Source organism: Gopherus flavomarginatus, chromosome 8, assembly GCF_025201925.1.
Source record: "Gopherus flavomarginatus isolate rGopFla2 chromosome 8, rGopFla2.mat.asm, whole genome shotgun sequence".
In the NCBI taxonomy this organism is placed as follows: domain Eukaryota; kingdom Metazoa; phylum Chordata; order Testudines; family Testudinidae; genus Gopherus; species Gopherus flavomarginatus.
In genome coordinates, this window is record NC_066624.1 from 21328128 (window position 1) to 21348034 (window position 19907).

The 19907-nt window shown below is 45.2% G+C and overlaps 1 protein-coding gene across 2 annotated transcripts in view; it reads left to right on the forward strand.

The window, feature by feature from the left end:
- LOC127056604 (actin-binding protein WASF3-like) overlaps positions 1–11230 on the forward strand; it is a 50089-nt gene extending 38859 nt beyond the window's left edge. For both annotated transcript variants that reach the window (XM_050964673.1, XM_050964674.1), the window contains exons 7-10: positions 792–907; positions 1533–1796; positions 4892–5283; positions 6128–11230. In XM_050964673.1, coding sequence (XP_050820630.1) covers positions 792–907; positions 1533–1796; positions 4892–5283; positions 6128–6285 — 930 coding nt within the window. In that variant the 3' untranslated portion in view covers positions 6286–11230. The remainder of the gene's footprint in view (positions 1–791; positions 908–1532; positions 1797–4891; positions 5284–6127) is intronic.
- Positions 11231–19907: the final 8677 nt, after the last annotated feature.

Here is a 19907-nt window from a genome sequence, read left to right on the forward strand (position 1 = left end):
GTGGAATGGCCCACTGGAATTCAAATGCTCACATGGGCTGTGCAACAAGAGGCTTATGGCATGAGCTTGAGATTCACCCTGACACTATTACCTCCATCAACAGTGACTGTGGACTTGAGTTTCCATGTTCTCATAGACTCATAGACTTTAAACTCTGGAGGGACCACCATGATCATCTAATCTGACTTCCTGCGCATTGCAGGACACAGAACCTCACCCACTCCTAACCTCTGGCTGAGTTACTGATGTCCTCACTGTTCTCTGGGTTGTTAGTAGTTTGGCTTCCAAATCTACATAGAAATCATATGGAAAGTCTCTGGAATGTATTCCAGACTCCAGTGATTCCATCCCAGCTTTCACAGCTAACTGTACCAGTTTAGAAGGTGAAGACACTGGCTGAACCTAAAGGTGCTCACAGCCTTCGGTTCCATTGTTCATGCTGTGGGCTGCTCCAGAAGCAGCCTTGTGACTGTGATTGGTGTTTAGATCAGCACAACCTTATTGCATAATTGAATGAAAAGCAGGTAGTGGTGGTGCACCAGGACTCATTATAACAAGAGGGAAAGGGAGCATGGAGGGGCAGTGCTGACGATGTGTCCTAGTGGTTGGGACCCAGGATCTAAAATAATATGTCCTGAGAATTCCACTATTGTTTGGTATCCCAGTTATCCTTATACACACAACCTAAAATCCTTACTTGAAGTCAAGCTCAAGCAAACATTGCACTGTGTACAGTCAGCAGGCAGCCATCCTGCAGTCATGCTAACAAGACAGTGCTTATCTGCTTCCAGGAGCAGCGGTTAGTGGAAGATTCCACCCGGGAGGTGAAGAAAGTCAGAAAAGCCCGCAACCGGCGCCTGGAGTGGAACATGATGGCATATGATAAAGAATTCCGTCCCGATAACAGGTTCTCACCATCCCCATATCACATGGCCTCATCGGAAGGATCACTATCCCCAGATAATAGGCAGGTTTTCTGTATTACACGCTTATTGTTTTTCTTTGCTTTTCTTCACCTTTCTTTTTCCTTTTTGATTTTCTGGGTGAATTGGTTCTTCGTGGCAGTGAAGGACTCTTAGCTCTGGCTAGGAAGCAGATGCAGGGAAAGCAGGCACTGTGCTGCTTAGCACATGCACCTGCATTTTGACGTGCAACACCCCTGCTAGGTTGGTCCTACACCTGCCAAATCATGTCTAATTCTGCATTGGTTTTGCGATCTCTGTGCGGAGCTGAGATGATACCAGAACATTTTTCATTTGAGACCTAAGCTAGGATTTCCACCCAGTTGAGCTGAAAGGCTAATTCATTAGCCTGCAAGGCTATTGCCGCCTCTCTACCCTCTGCTTGCACCATCCCAATACTGTCTTGCATGTTTGTATTTTGATGGTTACACATCATGTCTCCCAATGTTGATGCCTTGATCCCAAATGCCAGTAGGTGCCATCATACTCCTCCCTGACCTGTCCTCACCTTGCCTTCCCTCCAGGCCCTCCATACAGGAATACAACCTTTGGTATTTTTCTGTGCAATAGATCTTATGCGTCAGATGTAGCTGATCATTCATACCCGGCCAGTCCTAACCACCCTGCACAGCAGATATTAGCTCCAGCCTCACACCTGTCAACAGACAACAAGGAGATCATCCTGGTCGCTAACCAGGCCCAGGAACATGTCTACAGGCCCTCAGCAGCAGGAAGCCGTCAGAACAGTCTCAACCGAGTCCAGCAGCCCCATGTGCCGCAGCATCCAGAGACTATATTGAATGGACCAAGACCTCAGATAGTCAAGGAGTATGGGTATGGATTTCAACCTGATTTCCTTCATCCAGTGACCTGTTTGTCCCTTTAAATGAGTTTAGTGATTTGGAAAGGTGCCAGGTTGACAGCCATAGAAAGTGAGGTCCTCTGTCCACAGAACAAGTACACAATAGGCAGCAGCTGTCACATAGATGGTCCTTCTGTAAGTACGCCTTATCATTCATGAGGTGAGAGATGGTAGTTCAGTCTTCATGGCCCATTCAGTCCTTTAGTCCTGTGATCAGCCTGCCAACAAGAACACCAGTTGGTGCCATGTGTGAGAGTGCTTTGTGAGAGGTCAACACCTGCCTATCAGGAACTGCACTCAGAAAACACCATCTCCTTTCACATCATGCCACAGTGATGACTAGACCAGTACAAGACTGGTCCAAATTCAATCCAGTAGCCTCGATATATAAAGATCCCTATCTTAGGGTACGTCCAGACTACCCACCGTATCGGCGGGTAGTGATCAATTTTTCGAGGATCGATATATCGCGTCTCATCTAGACGCGATATATCGATCCCCGAACGCGCTCCCGTCAACTCTGGAACACCACCGGCGCGAGCGGCAGTAGCGGAGTCGACATGGGGAGCCGCGGACGTCGGTCCCGTGCCGTGAGGACCCGAGGTAAATCGATCTAAGATGCTTCGACTTCAGCTACACTATTTACGGAGCTGAAGTTGCGTATCTTAGATCGATATCTCCCCCGCCAGTATAGACCAGCCCTAAGTCCCAACTCCCTGACTCATCCAGCCTTCCCCTTGCTACCAGCCTTTATTGTCATCCAAAGATAAACTAATGTCAAAAAAGTCACATGCAAGCTCAGATTCTGCCCTCTGACATCCTGTGGAACCCTGAACAGGGTAATATTTGAGGGCAGAATTTGGCCCGTGATGGTTTCTGCCAATTAGAAAGTGGCAGAGGAGGGGAAATCTTTTGTTCAGGACCTTGGACAGCTTCCTGTGAGCACTTGACTTGGGGAGACCTTACCTATTCTGCAAGCCTTCTCCTTCTCTTCGTCAGTGCCCTCCAAGTTCATGATCCCACAGGAGCTTGTACTCCAAGTCACAAGGAAAACAAAAGACTAAAAAATAATTCAACTCATTCACCTGCGATGGTCCTTTAAAGGTTCTAAACTCAGTTCTCTCCCTGGGTATGTCTGCACTGCTATAAAAGACCCAGGGCATGGGTCCCACTGGCCTGCCTCAGTGGATTTGGGCTCACAGGGCTTGGGCTGCAGGGCTATAAAATGGCAGTGTAGATGTTTGGGTTTGAGCTGGAGCCCAGGCTCTGAGACCCCAAGAGACTCCAGCTCGAGCCTTCTAATTTTAGCCCCACAAGCCCAAGTCAGCTGACGCAGGCTCTGAGACTTGGTGCTGAGGGTTTTTTAATTGCGGTTTTTTTATTGCACCCTTTCTCTGTGTGTCTACCATCAAATAAAATGATTTCAGTCTTCAAAGATCATTATATAACACTTTGTATCCTGAGCCTAACAGGATCCTACAGATTGTCACATGGCTCATTCTAATTCAGTATCACTTTGAATGTCTAAAGTGACCAGTGCCAGAGGCTTCAGAGGAAGCTGTAATCTCCCCTGGACCATTACAAAAATAAACCTAAATGCACAATTCTGCACCACAGGAGGGAGATTTCATCCTGACCGCAGCAGTCGGTCAGACCAGCCTTAACACAGAATAATTGGTAGCTCCTTTAGCTTTGTCCCGCCTGGCGTAACTGCGGATACTGTTCCTGGTATGATGCAGGGACGTAACTGGTTTTTCTAAACCAGTCTGAAGCGCCTCACTGTTACCTGCCCCTTTGGCTTCGCGCAAGGCAAAAACATTTCCCAAACAATAACTAGACAATTTTTTTTCTTTTGGGTGGAACGCTGAAGTGTCAGATGCTGTGGATGTCTGTCACAGCGGTTCCCGTACAGAGGCACAGTGTACAGATGTAAGGATAGGGATTCAGCCAGATCTCTGTATTCCCCTTTTTGTATGTTTAAATGATCAGTCACTCAGTTGGACTTCAGCATAGCCTTTCAAGGTGAAATACAGGTGACCAGAGGGAACATAACCTTCCAGGCCATCTGAGGCCACTTTCACCAGCGTCTCAGTTCTCACTCAAGATTTACAAGCTTCCTTCTCCTCACTACTTTGCCTTACACCCTCCTTCAGTTGCTGTCCTGCCCCTGCCCCTCAGCATGTAAATTCCATGTGTTTTTACACACTTACTGAATGGCAAACTGGTCTAAGATACAGTATTATACGGCTTACGCCCATTGTCTGATCAGCTTCCATGGCCCAGAGCAGGGGTAGGCAACCTATGGCATGTGTGCCGAAGGCAGCATGGTTGCTGATTTTCAGTGGCTCTCACACTGCCCAGGTCCTGGCCACTGGTCTGGGAGGCTCTGCATTTTAATTTAATTTTAAATGAAGGTTCTTAAACATTTTAAAGACCTTATTTAGTTTACATACAACAATAGTTTAGTTATATATTATAGACTTATAGAAAGAGACCTTCTAAAAATGTTAAAATGTATTACTGGCACACGAAACCTTAAATTAGAGTAAATAAATGAAGACTCGGCACACCACATCTGAAAGGTTGCCGACCCCTGGCCCAGAGACTTCCTTGGCAGTTACACCTGCTGGAGCCAGGTCTGGAGGTAGTCCAGTATATCTGCTTACAAGGACTGAGTTTCCTGTCATATTTGGTGTTTGCGTCTTTTCAGGTGGCATTTAGAAAGCGGTCTGCTTTTGTTACCAAAGTGGGTTTCTCTGAATATATAGGAATCATTTCAAATGCAGCCACTGCTGGGGTGGAACATGGGAGCTGTTTACCAGCACATAGCTGAGCTGCGCAATAGTTTAGGACAGACAGTGGAGATAAATGTCATGCCCACTTTAAACTGCAGGGGGAATTGAGCACGTGCAGTTCCCAAAGCTGGAATTTATCTGGGATATTTTGGTTCCACTAGGTGACCCTGAGTAGCGGGTGCTTGATGTTATGGTTCATGTGTGGTATTTCTTTAGCAAGCATGATTTCTGCCATTGCCATTGATTTGCTTTCTGTCCTTTAATTGTTGCAGTCCCCAGCAGATGCCCCTGGCAGAATACTTTGTGCCTCCTGCTCCTCCGCCCCCGCCCCCTGTGATACCCTCTGCTCAGACTGCCTTCGACAGCCCCATCTCAGCACCTGCTGCCATGGCGCCCAGCGCTGCAGCCTCCGTGGCTCACTCATCATATGCACCTTCCCCGCCTCCGGCTCCACCCTGCCTGTATTCTGCTTCCCCCCCTCAGACTGGCCCGATGGGGCCCCCCGTCGCACCTCCTCCACCTCCACCTGGCCCTCCAACAGTCACTGCCTCGCCGGCTCACTCGGCGTCACCCCCGGCGGCAGCGGTTGAACCTCGGAAACCTCAGATCCCTCTGATACCAATGAGCGATGCCAGGAGCGACCTGCTTGCTGCAATTCGGAGGGGTGAGTTACAACCTGGGACACTGGCACTGACCAGCAGTGAGGGGGCGGGGTCTCGGCTCAGTGGAGATGGAGAGAGAAGGACATGTTGGGAATTCCAGCAGACACACATGCCCGCGCACGCTAGAGGCCTGATCCAAAGCCCATTGTAGTCAGTGCAAAGTCTCCCACTGGTTTCCATGATCTGGGATCAGGCTCTGCATGCTCAGGGAACTTGTGAAGAAGATTGTATTGCTAATGTTACCTGTGAACACTGAAGAGAGGGGAATTATTGATATGGGGGTAGAAGTAGGAGAGATGGGATGAAACTGAGCAAAGGACTATTCAGTCTGGATATCAGGGAAAAAATACTGCATGCACTGAAGCCCAGCTTCCCAGGGGACGTGGTGGAAAGCCCCATCATTTGGGAGGTTTAAAACTGGACTGCACAGAGCACAAGCAAACGCCCAGTAGGGAACAAACTTGCACTAGGCACCATGGAGAAAGCGGTGGACAGCATGATCTAATGTGCCTTTTCCTTCTCCATTTCTGCTAACAATGCTGGGTTGAACAGTAGGGAGGGAGGCAAGCTGTGGCTGTGCAACCCCGTGTAGCCCACTGGTGAGTGGGCGGGTGGGTGTTTTACAGGTCCTCCTCTGTGCCAGATCCATAGAGGAGATGAGTCAGCTGCAACACCAGGTAGGGAGCTGTAGCTCAAGCTACAGCAGCCAGTGCTTTTAGTTCTGAAGGTCCCTGGGTCACTCTTTGGTATGCAGGCCAACAGAGTGGCCATCACACATGCTCATATAGACAATGGGTGTAAGCCGTTCTTGCTGATCTTGGAGATTTCCCATCCTTTCTACTGCAGGAATTCAACTCCGGAAAGTCCAGGAACAGTGGGAGCAGGAGGCGAAGAAGGAACCGGTTGGCAATGATGTAGCCACTATCCTGTCCCGCCGGATTGCAGTGGAGTACAGCGAATCCGACGATGACTCAGAACTGGACGACAATGAGTGGTCAGATTAAGAGAGCTCAGCATGCTGTATTGGCGTGTACTCCCCCCCTCCCTGCTTCTCCATAAGAAGGTGTGTATGGCTGGGTTCCCCTGTAAGTGAATGCTGACCACCGTCAGCACGTAGTGTGACTTATTCAGGAGCTTTGCTTTTACACCATGTTGCGTTGTTGAAGAAATGATGGTAGTGTTGTCAATGAGAGTGCGCATTGGTGGGACATGCTTTAAAAGCAGCAGGCATCTGCCCAGAATCTCGCCAGGTGTGGCTATGACACTTCAATAATGCTGAGAACACAATGAGGCGAGGATCAGTGGAGTTACTCTGGATTTACACCAGGGTGGCAGCAGTCAGAAGCTAGTCCCATACATGTGTTTTTAGAGAAACAAAACTGCAGAAACAGCACTGCTTATTTGGCCAGATGTTAATTTTATAATGAAAAGCTCCTGAAAAAGCATCCTGTTCCCATAGCAAATACCGCCACGTGGTTATAGGTGTCTGGAGACCACAATTCACTTGTTTGTATTTTCTGCAGATGTTTAAAATTGTTGGGATTTGGACTATATGAGCCAGGGGAAAGCTCTGTTCATTGCCATGAAAGTTACGTGCAGAAAGGGTCTGTTTTCCCTTTAAAGTAATGTCGTTAGCTTTGCGTTCTGACAGTCTGAAAGGAGAGTTCTCTGCTGTCTCCCAGTTTCACTTTTAAGAGCACATCATAGGGAGGAACAGATGTTTGTGGCATGGTTATATTTCCAGCTCTGCACTCTGATTCCCTGGGGAAGAGCATGAAAGGAAAGTTTAGCGTAAGCCTGCTCTTCTTTTGCCATCAGCAGAGAAACAAAGCACTTGTTACTGAGTAGAAAGGAATAAAGTCAGTTTCAAGAGAAAAGAACCTCGCAATAGATTTAAGTTGTCTAAGAAAGACCCTGAAAGCCTCGAAATAACTGGCTGACAGTGCTGTCCTATTGTATCACATTATTATTATTTGAAATAAAATTAACCAGGCTAAATATAACTCTTAGCTGCACTGAAACAACCCCACTGGAGATAGTAGGGAGCAATATTTGTCCCTTTGGGTTCACTTCTGATTTTCAGTTTCTAGTATCTGAGAATCTCCTTGTACAATTGAGGTGAATTCAGGCTTATTCCCGAAATAGTTACTGAGGGAACAATTCTTCCGCTTTTACTCAGGCTGAATAGTATGGTACTCTGCGAGCAGCGGTAATGGGTCGGCGTGGAGTACCGCAAACCTGACAATGACTCTGAACTGGGGGATAATGAGTAAGATTGGTAGGATCGGGCCTGGAGTTAAGATGCTGAAAACACCAGTGAATGCTGTTTGGTTTATTAATCCAAATGGAGAGTGATTCATAAAAGCATTTTCATGTAGCTACTAAGGGAGAAGCCCTGAGAATCCAAAGGGATCCTGTGGGAAATGTTGAAAACCCACAGTCAGTTCTGAGAACTACAAGAGAACAGGAAATGGATTCTGACCAATAGAAAACTGGCCAGCGTCAGCCTTGAGTCTGTATAATATGGTCAGATAGGGCCCCAGTGTTCCAGGGACATGCATGCACACACCAACAAACGCACCATTTCCACTTCCCCAGCCGCAGTCTTGTCTGACTCAGGGGTGGTGAATGAAACTGGATTTTCTTATTTCCCTCCCGGTAACAGGAAACGTGCACTTTGCCTCCACCTTCAGTCTATGCAGGTGACTGAAAAACAGCCAAGGGAGGGCGACAGGCAGCTAGTGGTCAGCCAGAGTGAGAGTGCCTTTGGAGCCTGCAGGCAGGGAGACCTGGTGAAGGGCAGAGAAGATGTTGGCTGGAGTCCACAAGTGTCACTTCGTATAGTGCCCCATTTGGCTAGTGCCACCATTCACCCTTATCTACTAGAGAAAGCTGCTCTTGAGCCAGCCCGTTTTGCAAGGAGAGGGGACGAGGGCGTTCGCTATTCAAACCAAGCAGCAATAGTTCCTGAAAAACTGCAGCAAGACAGCATATGTCAGACCAGCAACAGGAAAGGAAGAAGAAAACAAGACAACAACCCAGCAGGATGCAACACAGATTCTCAGTGGCACTGACATAGGACCCAACAGCTCAGCAGCAGCTCCTGGGGCAATGGGAATGTTAAACAGACATAGAAGGAGCTGGTGCCTTGTTGTTGAGCTGGGAATTCATGGTGTGCAGTAGTTACACCAAAGCCTCTTGCTCCTACCATCATCTTGTCTCTGTTAAGAACTAGCAGGCAACCCCCTCCCCAAGAAATGGAAAATACAGAGGTAGGAAGCTGCAAGCCAAACCCTGATCTCTTTACTCAGGCAAGTAGCGCCACTGAAGTCAATGATGCTACTTTCCTCAGTGAGGCGAGCAGGATTGGACCCCTACTGCAAGATCAGGAAAAGCCTTGTACATTAAAAATAGCATATACAAAACCACATAAGTATTTATTATATAGTGTTGTTAATATATGCATGATTTTGATGTGACCCACAAATGAAGAGAAATCCCAGACTGATGGGCTTGATGTATAAGATTAAAAACATAACATATTCAGACATAAAGTGAATGCTAAAGAGATGTAGTAATTGCCTTTATCTTTGGTACTGATCATGGGTTTATATCAGCTGGCCCACGTGGCTGGGATTGGCGACAGCCCCTGAACATTGGCCCTGTTGTGTGTGAGTGCAGAGGAAGGGAGATTTTGACTTGAGGGCTACATGGCACCTTGCATGCCAGGAAGGGGAAAGGCTGCAAGCAGACTTCCCCTTGTGACCTTGTGTGGGGCCTGGGCACAGTCCCTGTCCTTGCACACTGGATGTGCAAGGTCTGGGGACTCTAATGCAGAGAAGGATATTGGTGTCAGGTGAGGCACTGTAGGCCCAGTGCCTGAGGGAACGGCCTCCAAAGCGCAGCCCACTACCCTTCTCACCTTTGCAAATGTGAGCTGTGTCTTAAACCCACAGAACCTGACTCTGCTCCACTTTCCCTGGTTTCATACCTGTGTAGCTCCACTAACTTCAGTGAGTTACTCCTGATTTACTCTGGCTCATAACATTGGAATCAGGAGCACAGTCTTGCCCACCACAGATTGGCTCCTAATGGTGACAGGGCCAGACTCTGCCCAGTTTACTCAAGCAAAACTCACTAGGGTTCATGGGAGACTGGCCTGAACTAGAAGATGGGACCTGGCTTGGGTTTGTTGTCATTTGCACAACCCAAGATGTTTGTTGAGCATTTTCTCCAGCATTGTTGACATGGCCTTTTAAGACATCATAACAAACCAAAGCTGGGGCCTCGCCACAAACTGGCACATCTGCTTTCAGGCATAAAGTGACATAGGGGATAGGATTAAAATTCATAATGATCTGGACCGACTGGGAAATGACTGCCTAGGAAGGAGTTCTGCAGAAAGGGATTTGGGGGTTACAGTGTGTCACCAGCTAAATATGAGTCAACAGTGTCACACTGTTGCACAAAAAGCAAACATCATTCTGGGATGTATTAGCAGGAGTGTTGTAAGCAAGACACGAGGAGTAATTCTTCTGCTTTACTCTGCTCTGATTAGGCTTCAGCTGGAGTATTGTGTCCAGTTCTGGGCACCACATTTCAGGAAAGATATGAACAAATTGGAGAAGGGTCAGAGAAGAGCGACAAAAGTGATAACAGGTCTAGAAAACATGACCTATGAGGGAAGATTGAAAAAATTGAGTTTATTTAGTCTGGAGAAGAGAAGACTGAAAGGGGACATGATAACAGTTTTCAAATACATAAAAGGTTATTACACGAAGGAGGGAGGAAAATTGTTCTCATTAACCTCTGAGGATAGGACAAGAAGCAATGGGCTTAAATTGCAGCAAGGGCAGTTTAGGTTGAACATTAGGAAAAGCTTCCTGTCAAGTAGTTAAACACTGGAACAAATTGCCTAGGAGGTTGTGGAATCTCCATCATTGGAGGCTTTTAAAACAGGTTATACAAACACCTGTCAGGAGTGGTTTAGTTATTACATGCCCTGCCTTGAGTGCAGGGGACTGGACTAGATGACCTCTTGAGGTCCCTTCCAGTCCTGCACTTCTATGACTCTATGACTCTACGGTCCTGCTCCCTTTGATGTCAGTGGCAAAACCCCTGGTAGTTTCAGAGGAAGCAAGATCAGCCCTCAAAGCTGTACACAGGAAGACATATCTTGGTTAGGAACCGTGGGGACAGACACATGTGGAAACAGACGCATAGCCCAGAGGTCACAGCCCAGGAGCACATGGCTTTATGTTAGCATTGCACTGCCCAGATTTTGGCCTGCTATGGGAACTGAAACAGCTCCTGGTGTGAACTAGATGAAGGGCTACTCTCACTTACAGCACCATCGCTGTGGCTGTCTATAGGCTGTGCTACAACCCACAGTAGTGAGTGATATGGGGCCACCCCTTCCTACCCTGGCATGCAATGGCCAGAATAGAAAGGGGCCTTTATGTACTGCTATCGAGGAGGGTAGCATATTGGCTGTTTATGTTGGCCCTGTATTGCTCTTGCACTAGGGGGATTGATCTGCAGTCTGTTCCATCTCCTTAACAACTCCAGTCCATTGCTGGAGCCCCATTGGCCACCATTGGCCCCTCTCTTTTGTGATTGTTGCAGCAGCTGCATTATGTGTTGTGCTAAGCAATCCACTTAGGCGTAGCTGTAGTAAGCTTCATCGGGCCCATGCCAGGGTTGATACCGTAGTATATTTCCTAGCACACAGCTTTGGAGTGTTTTGGTCTCTCTCAGGTCACACCAGCCATCTATCTGAAATTCCATTTGGCCATATTGTTGTTGCACAGCGGCCTAATGGCCAAAGTCTTTTGGATGGCAGGGTGTTTATCAGAGAGGCTTTTAAAGCAATATCTACTCAGTGTATGTGTGTATAGGTGCGCACTTTTGCTGTTTGCAGAGACAGAATGCCACCGTGAACCCCCCTCACAGCAGAACCATCACTCCCCCTCAGACATAAGCTCACTCTCTACAAAGTTCCACAAGTAAAGCAGGAGAATCACAGCTCACTAAGCGTTTATGGGCCGGATCCCCATAAACTGGCTCAGCTCACCTGACTTCTGTGGAGCAACACTGAGTTACTCCATGGGACCATATATGTTTTCGATGGGCCTGATCCTACAAAGGGGGTGAGCGTCCTCATTTGCCATTGACTTGAGGGACTCAGCACCTCACTGGATCAGTCCTTATAGAGTTTTGTTAGGCAGAATTAATATATTTTTGTCCCAAGTCCTATGTTATGTATCAAATCAAATGTGTATAGTCCCAGATCCTCAACAGGTGTATACTGATATCGCCATTTAAGACAATGGTACTATAATAATTTACACCAGCTGAGAATAGGGCCCATAAATTCCTAGTTTTAAATAGTTTGTATATGTGTGCCTGTTTCCATATACACTGCTAAAAGTAGGCCAGGCTACGTTATACGATCGGAAACATTCAATCCCCAGATGGGGTGATACAAAAGTGAATATTTAAATATTTTATCTAGCTTGGCGCCAGTAATAAGTACAATCTAGGTCACAGCTGATTGAATTTCTCCTCTCTGTCAAGTACATCAGAAGCAGGCTGAGCAAAATCCACTATACATTAAGGTGTAATGTGTCACGTTAAAATTGAGCCTGATAGTTTTACTTCCAACACACAATCACACTATGCCAAATATTTAACAAACTGGACCTGTCTAGTGAGAGTTCCTATTTCCATTTTATGAGTCTTGTCATGCCTGTCAATTTAGGGACATTGATTAAAAATAGTAAATAAAAGATTGCATACAGGGGAAACTGCATTCAGTTTATTTACCACATGAGATATCCTGTATCCATTTAAAAATAAATACAGTATTTTGAGCCTGCTATGGAGTATCAGTTGAAGCATCTACTCCATGGAGTCCACGAGGGACGTGTCTGTGCATCTTCCTGGGAAGTGACTAGTTACTATGGTGATGAGTATCCCAGAGACAGGTAGATAGATCTTCCATAAATGAGGTCTATTCTCCATGGCTAATTATGTTACTGAAGTCTGATCCAACTCATGTTGAAGTGAAGGGAAAGTGGAATGGAGGGCAAGATCCTGTCTTTCCCTTGACATCAGTGAGAATTGGATCCGGCTCTTGAAGCCAACGGATCTCACAGGATCATTACCTGAAAGACAAGGGATTATTTATTTTCCAACCTTCCACTGAGGATTTGAAGAGTACTGTTGTGATGCAGTGAACTGGAGAAGCACTACCATCATATTGCTCAAATTCTCCTACTTTTGAAGATGTCCTGTCCCTTGAAGGTTTTGCTTTCGGTGACCAAACATAATATTTAGTTTGGATTCTTCAGAGAGCCCTGTCCTCATAAATCGTCTATCTTTAGATCTCTTTTAAGCTGCCTGACAGTGTAATCGGTAGCTGCTTGTTTTAGCTGAGAGAAGTCCCTCCCCCTCATTTACGTTTGAGTGATGTGCTAGCAGTTTCTCAGAAAAGGTGACACTTCATGGTACAGGGGCATGAATGTTCTGCAGTCCTTACTCACTCCCACTGAAGGCAATGAGAACCTTGTCTGAATAAGGGCTTCAGGATCAGGCCTGTAAGAACTTTACTTAGGCTTTAGTGGTAAATGCCAGCTAATTACACACTGATAGAATCATAGATATTAGAGATGAGTGACCCATGCGGCTTTGCTTAGTTCATATTTCCACCAGCACTGGGTTGTTTGCTCTTGAAGTTACTTGTTCCTATGGATTAATGTGGACCAAATCTTCTGACCCAAGTAAGGACTGCAGTAAGGTTCTGGACACAATGGCACAGAGCAAGAGTCTACTGTGCAGGGAGAAGCACATGAATGAATGTACAGAGCAGAGCAAAGCTACCTGCAGCAGGTTTGTGAGGGGAGTTTTCAGGGTGTGGCCAGTGGATCCACATGCCAGACAACGCCTGGTATTGGTGTTGCATTGACTCCAGAGGTTGCCCTCTGCATGGCAGCAGCAGCTCCCCTGGCATTCCATGGTCCCAGGAGAGGCATTCCAACCCTAAGGAACTTTCCTATGCAGAGCTCTCAGGCTCTGTGCATGGTAGAGGCTGTGGTCCTCTGTCACTAGATCCAATCAGCGAGATTGTATTTATCCTTATTATTATTTATGTCTATGGCATCACACGTCAATGTGGCACTTTATAGACAAAAACAAAAGGACAGGACGCTGTCCTGAGGAGCTTGCAGTTTAACGTAAAGATCATATAACCTGCACTGCACTTTAAAAGATCAATCATTTACACATTCATAAATTTACCATCTAATTAGATGCTATTTGTGGTGTCATTAACTCCCCTGCCACTACACTGTAATTACTCAATAGTGCCTGAATAAAGCGAGAGCACAAGTGAGCCAGGGGTTTAGGGTGAGATGGGCAGCTTAGGCTTCTCAGCATCTATTCAAGTGATAGACTTATCACCCTGGGAAGTAACACTATGTATTTTTAAAACTGGTATCTGTGCTCCCAGACATATTTTCGCTTTATTTGTCTTCCTTGCTTTGCACTGAATGAGACAATCATGCTGTTCTTTCATCCATCATTGCCCAAAGTAAAAAGGTCAAGATGTCCATTTCATGAACACCATCACAGCTGGCACTGATTGCCAGATGCCTAGCTGGGAGCCTCAATAGGGAGCCTGATTGATGAGGCCCTGGAGACTGAACAAACCTGTCACCCCCAGAAAGGGGTCTATCCAGGTGAAGGTTGAAACACATGGATGGTAAGTTAGGAGTGTTTGTGCTAATGCTACAGTCCCCAGAGCTGCCATTCCAGCACTGTATAGCAGCACTAAACAGTGGGGTCTAGTTTACCAGGTACCACTAGCTCTTCTCATTTTGGTATCATTCCCTACATGAATAATGCCTGGCTGAGAAGTCTACATGCAGGTGATGGTGATGTCTAGATTCGCTGTCTATCCTAGAGCATGGATAATAAGGAGTGTACAGCTTATTGATGTAGTAAACCATTCATGTACTTTTGATGGTAGTGTTGACACTGACATGATAGTTGAGAATAAACTTATGGCCAGAGGCTGTCAGAGCTAAAAGACTCACAGCACAGACCATCCATCACATTCTAGTACAGTATACTTCAAGGGTCTGAATACTTGAAACCAGACTTTCAAAGGTGTTTAGGTGCCTTGCTTGCATGGGCGCATTATTTCCTTTCCAGGAGTGTTCATCATCATACTCACTGCTAGGAATAATAGATTAGATGTAGAGCTAGCTATAGACTCAAAAGATCATAGGTTAATCTTTCCCTCCAAACGATATGAATATGTACACATGGCCAAAGATAAGAAAGTGAAAACCAGATTTCCAAAGGCATTCAAGTATCAGAGGGGTAGCCATGTGAGTCTGGATCTATAAAAGCAGCAAAGAATCCTGTGGCACCTTATAGACTAACGGACGTTTTGGAGCATGAGCTTTCGTGGGTGAATACCCACTTCGTCAGATGCATGTAGTGGGTATTCACCCACGAAAGCTCATGCTCCAAAACGTCTGTTAGTCTATAAGGTGCCACAGGATTCTTTGCTGCTTTTACAAAGGTATTCAGGCACTTAAAGATGCAGCTAGATGTCAAGTGGGATTTTCAAAAGCACCTAAGCAAACAAGGCACATAACTACCTTGGAAAATCTGGTCCCAAGTACCTAAGTCTTGCTTGTTCGGTTACAGAAATGTGTGCCAGCAGTTTGACTACATCAGTGATTCTCAAACTTTTGTACTGGTGATCCCTTTCACTTAGCAAGTCTCTGAGTGAGACACCTCCACTCCTTATCAATTAAAAACACTTTTTTGTATATTTAACACCATTATAAATGCCGGAGGCAAAGCAGAGTTTGGGGTGGAGGCTGACAGCTCAAAACCCCCCACATAATAACCTCACGACCCCCTGAGGGTTCCCAGTTTGAGAACCCCTGGACTAGATGGACCAAGCACATCCTGCATGCCTGCTTCCCTACAGAACTTTCAGAAATGCCTAGTTAGGGGTTTCAGTGGCAGACTCAATATATGAACTCCATTGGCATAGTTAATCTCTTCCTACTATGTTTTGCACTGTCTGCTTGGCATATTGGGGCACTTTGTATAGTATATATAACTCTTAATGAAAAAGAACACTTTGTACATGAGATAATATAAGATAAATGTGGAGAAGAAACAAAGTGTTCAGTGCAATTAAATACATGCTTTCTAGCTGGCTTTTTTTTTTTTAATAAAATACACACATCATGTATTACACAGGCCAGGATTTGATCTCTTTCTCTGGATGGTCAATAACTTTAGTATGTTGTGCATGCCTCCAGAACATGACCATTTAAATCACATGTTAATTTAATATCTGAGGACATTCAAGGATTGTCATGGTTGGATATGTTTAGCTTTTTGAGTCTGACCAGTTGGCTGCAAGATTTCACTCTATAGTTTCTAGACCTATAAATAATGATGATGATGCATTAAATATATGCAGGGTTACCTATTAAGGTTGTATATCAAGAGGTGAGATTGGTTCTCACTGAGATTCTGTCTGTACATTCATGCTGTGTTCGGTTAGCCCATAGGGAATGTTTCTCCTTGGGCATTACAGGTAAGGTCAGAGTTGTATATAGCTGACCTCTCATATCTTTATTTAAGATCCAGAAGGGTCTTTAGCCAGGTCTGATTTTCCTTCAGTGATTTGTCTAGGATTGCCTGTCCAGATTGAGCTTTGCCCAAGTGACTGATCCTGCAGTCATTTGCTGAGGCAAAGTGTTTATTAGTTTTAATGGGCTGTTTTCCCTGAGTAAGCGCTAAAGACTCCAATAGCTTGAGGTTTCAGAGATGCTTCCAAAGTAAACAAGATGAGAGATTATTTGATTTTCCCTAATCGTCTCCTTCTGTGGTGTAGGAGGCTCTGAGTGGAGAACCCAGGACAGAGGAGAATGTGTCAGAGGAAGGAAAGGAGGATGAACTATCACTCCATGAAATATGTGGAGAAAATCTGGCCAGGCAGATGGAACACAGCACACCACGATGTCCCTGGGAGGCAAAACTGGCACATTAGCTGGTCTAATCTCTTCTCTATTAGTCAGAGTTTCCACAGAGCTCTGAAGATGTAAAGTGTGAATTATTAGTAGATTAGTGGGTTCTCACCCTTTCCCACACAATGCACCTTTCCTTAAGATGGTCATTCTCTCATGGGTACCTTCCCCCAAGTGGCCTCCCAGGACTAATACTAAACCTCCTTATGGAAACTTTTGGCAATTAATTGCATGAGAAATTATTAGAAAGACAGAAGTAAAGAGAGAAGATGAAAATACACTTGTCTAATGTATCAATTTGGTTGCACATCCTCCCATTTTGTATCTCACCTTCTTAGTTCCTTTTCCTGGGCATGAGACTTTATATTTATTAGGTCCATATCTCGCTTTGGTGATTGCAACCATAGTCTCTCCCAGTGGCACTGCAGTTTGTTTCTGGCCTCCTTTGTGTTTGCTGCCCCTCTCTGGTTTTGATGTATTCTGCAAATGTGATAAAGATTGACTTTACCCCCAAAGAAACACCCGACAAAGGAAGACATGAAGCAGCTGCAGAGAAGTAGGGGTGCTTGGAGAATTTTTTTTTTAATTTGATTGGAAATTTTTTTGGAAAGTGGTAGCCCAAAACCAGCGCTGGATGGGCTGCAGTTTGTGAAAAATGCTACCGCTTGGAGCGCGAGAGGTGTTTTAATAGGGAGAAGGAAGCACTTCTGTGGACCACTTGGAAGTTCATCACAGACCATCCACAAATCACACTGTATTAGATTAAGGCTGACATTTTCAAAAGTGGCTGCTGATTTGGGGTGGCTCAGAGTGGGGTGCCCGGTTTGAGAAGTTTCAGCTTCATTTTCAGAAGTACTGAGGATCTGCAGCTCACACTGCCTTCAGCTAGAGTTGTGAGTTCTCAGCACCTCTGAAAACCAAGTCTAGTATGTTCTCAAGTTGGCCATCCAAAAACTGGGCTCTCCTAATGAGTGGCCACTTTTGGGAATTGGGCTATAAATAACAGGGAAGCAAGAATTGAGGGAGTTGAGCAGAAACTGTGATTCAGGAGGAAATTCTGTCCATCACCGTGTTAGGAGATGTCTCACTATCTAGAGGCCCTGTTGACGTTGAACGGTCTCAGTTTCCACTGAAGTTGATGAATTTTTTGGCCTGTAATCCATGCTAGCATGTACGTGACATCTGTGCTAGGTACTTTTGGTACAAAGAGAGACACTTTTTCCACAAGACTATTCATAAAAGAACTGGACTAAAAGCACTGACTAAGCCTAATGAAGTTACCATGAGGGAAAACTGAGGGCATAAAGATTTCTTCTATGGAATGTGGTCTGGTTGTTCAGCAAATGACTGGGAGTCAGAATTCCAAGGTTCTAATTGTGGCTCTGCCACTGATTCACTTGATACTGTTGTAGCTGTAGGCAGCTCATTTCCCTGTGCCTCAGCTTACCCATCTGGAAAATGGGTCTAATGCTTACCTCTCTGACTGAAGTGTTATGAGGATTAATTAATCAATCTTTGAGGTGTTTTGAGATTCTTAGAAGAAAGGTGCTACACAAAGCTCCAAAGTTCTGACGTGAGAAACACTGCAGTATTAAATGCTACCCTTCCCCCCAGCACATTGAGGTAGGCAAAATCCTTTAATGAAGCCCAGCTATTTCTCTTGACTTTTTCTTCTATGCTCTCACAGTGGTGCGATAGCATTTCAGGAGCACTTTACATTTTGTTGTTTTACTACTGATTTTTAAAAAAATCTCTATTTTTAATGAACATATTATTTTTCAAAGTGGATAAATACTCACGTATGACCATGAGATCGTCAAAAGTTTTGTGCTGCTGCTGCTGCTGCTGCTTTGGGAGTAGGTGAGAGCTGGATGAATGAATGTTCAGAGGCAGGTTCCATAAGAGTGAAATTCACACAAGTTCCTCTGCCCCACTTATGCCCTAGGTACGTCTTAAAAAGAGGACTTAACTGAAAGTGAAGTGGTGCACAGAATTCGTGAATTTCACCTAGTTCCTGCAGTTAGATCCATGCAGCTTTTATGCTGGCTCATCTTCAAAGGGGTAAATTTCATCTAGACCTTGCAACGAGATCCAGGCAAATAGACCCTTGAGCCCTTGTGAAACCCAGTTAAGACAATGGGGCTCCATTAAGGCACGGGGGTGAATTCCATTTCATAATCAGGCCATTGTAAGTAATTGTCTACAGAGAAAGAATGATGGGATTATAAACATGTGGGGAGTAAGTGTCCACCTTGCTTAGGGAAAACTTCCCAGAGCTTTGGGTGACAGGATGAGACCTGCATTGCCGGACAGAAAGGTCACTGTGTATTTGTTCAAGATAGTTTTTCTGAATGTAAGTGACTGAAGGCCTTTCCTTGTCATATAATCATGATTAAAGTAGTGTAAGTGGACAAGTTAATTATCTGCTATTGCAGCGTGTTGACGAGAGCTGTAATCATGAGACTTACTGGATTCCATCTGTGCTTAACTAGACTGAAATGTTTTTCACTGCTTCTTAAAAAATGCCTTGGCAGCTCTCTCCACATCCTAGTAACTTTTGACCCAGAAACTGACAATTTCAGTGGCTACGGGGAGAAAACTACACTGTGCTGGCACCAGTTACTACTAACAAGGGTTGATATAAACTGTAGAAAACCAATGGAGAGCGGAGAGCGAATCCAGTGAAATGAAGGCAGGGAAACAATGTGAAGCTTTCAAGGCAATACTTGCAAATGATACGGCTCACACTTCCTCCACGTAGAATGAAACTGACAATAAGCTGCCTACATGTTTGACACCTTTGTTAAACGCAGTGTGATACAGCAGAATCCTTGGGTAGCAAGGAATATACGGAGTAAAAGTTTCCATCCCTTTTTCTTATCATGTCTGCATTTTTATGTAGTTATCCATCTCTGTGAGACTCTCACCGGGGTGGGGGAATAGGTGCTCAGTGTCCATACTCCTCTCACTGCGGGTGAAATTCTTTCCTGTGCAGAAGCTCAGCCCAAGGAATCACTTACATCCCACTTCAGCCCGAAAATTGGAGTTTAAGTGATGCAATAGGGATTGAGCCCTCCTTTTGCACAGGTGTGAAATCCAGCCTCCCTTCATATTTTCCCCAGGAGCATGGCAACGGGCACTCGGTTACATTTCTGTTTCTTGTTAATTCAGTGCTGGGCAGACGGGGGGTGTTTGCTGCTGGTGAGTGCATCTTTGGCACACAGCCTCAGTGTCACTGCAAATAATATCATTGCACTCACTGATTTTTTTGAGTAGTTATTTCTATATGGGGAAATTTAAGATTTTCATTCCATTCGGGTCAGATTCATCAAGCTTTTTATTTGTCTTTGATTGGATATTAAAATAGCTAAAAACCTTTCCTTGAAACAATATTTTTAGGAGTGATGTAGACTTCCCCAAGTTAATAACCTTTCTCCATTTTTAAGCAGCTTGACGTGCCCGTGGAGAATTTGGAATGATACACTCACACAGTGCTAGTTTGACCATACTATGAGACTTTTCCCCACTGCCTATTCACAGTATTGAGAGGTTTCACTGTGTGCTAT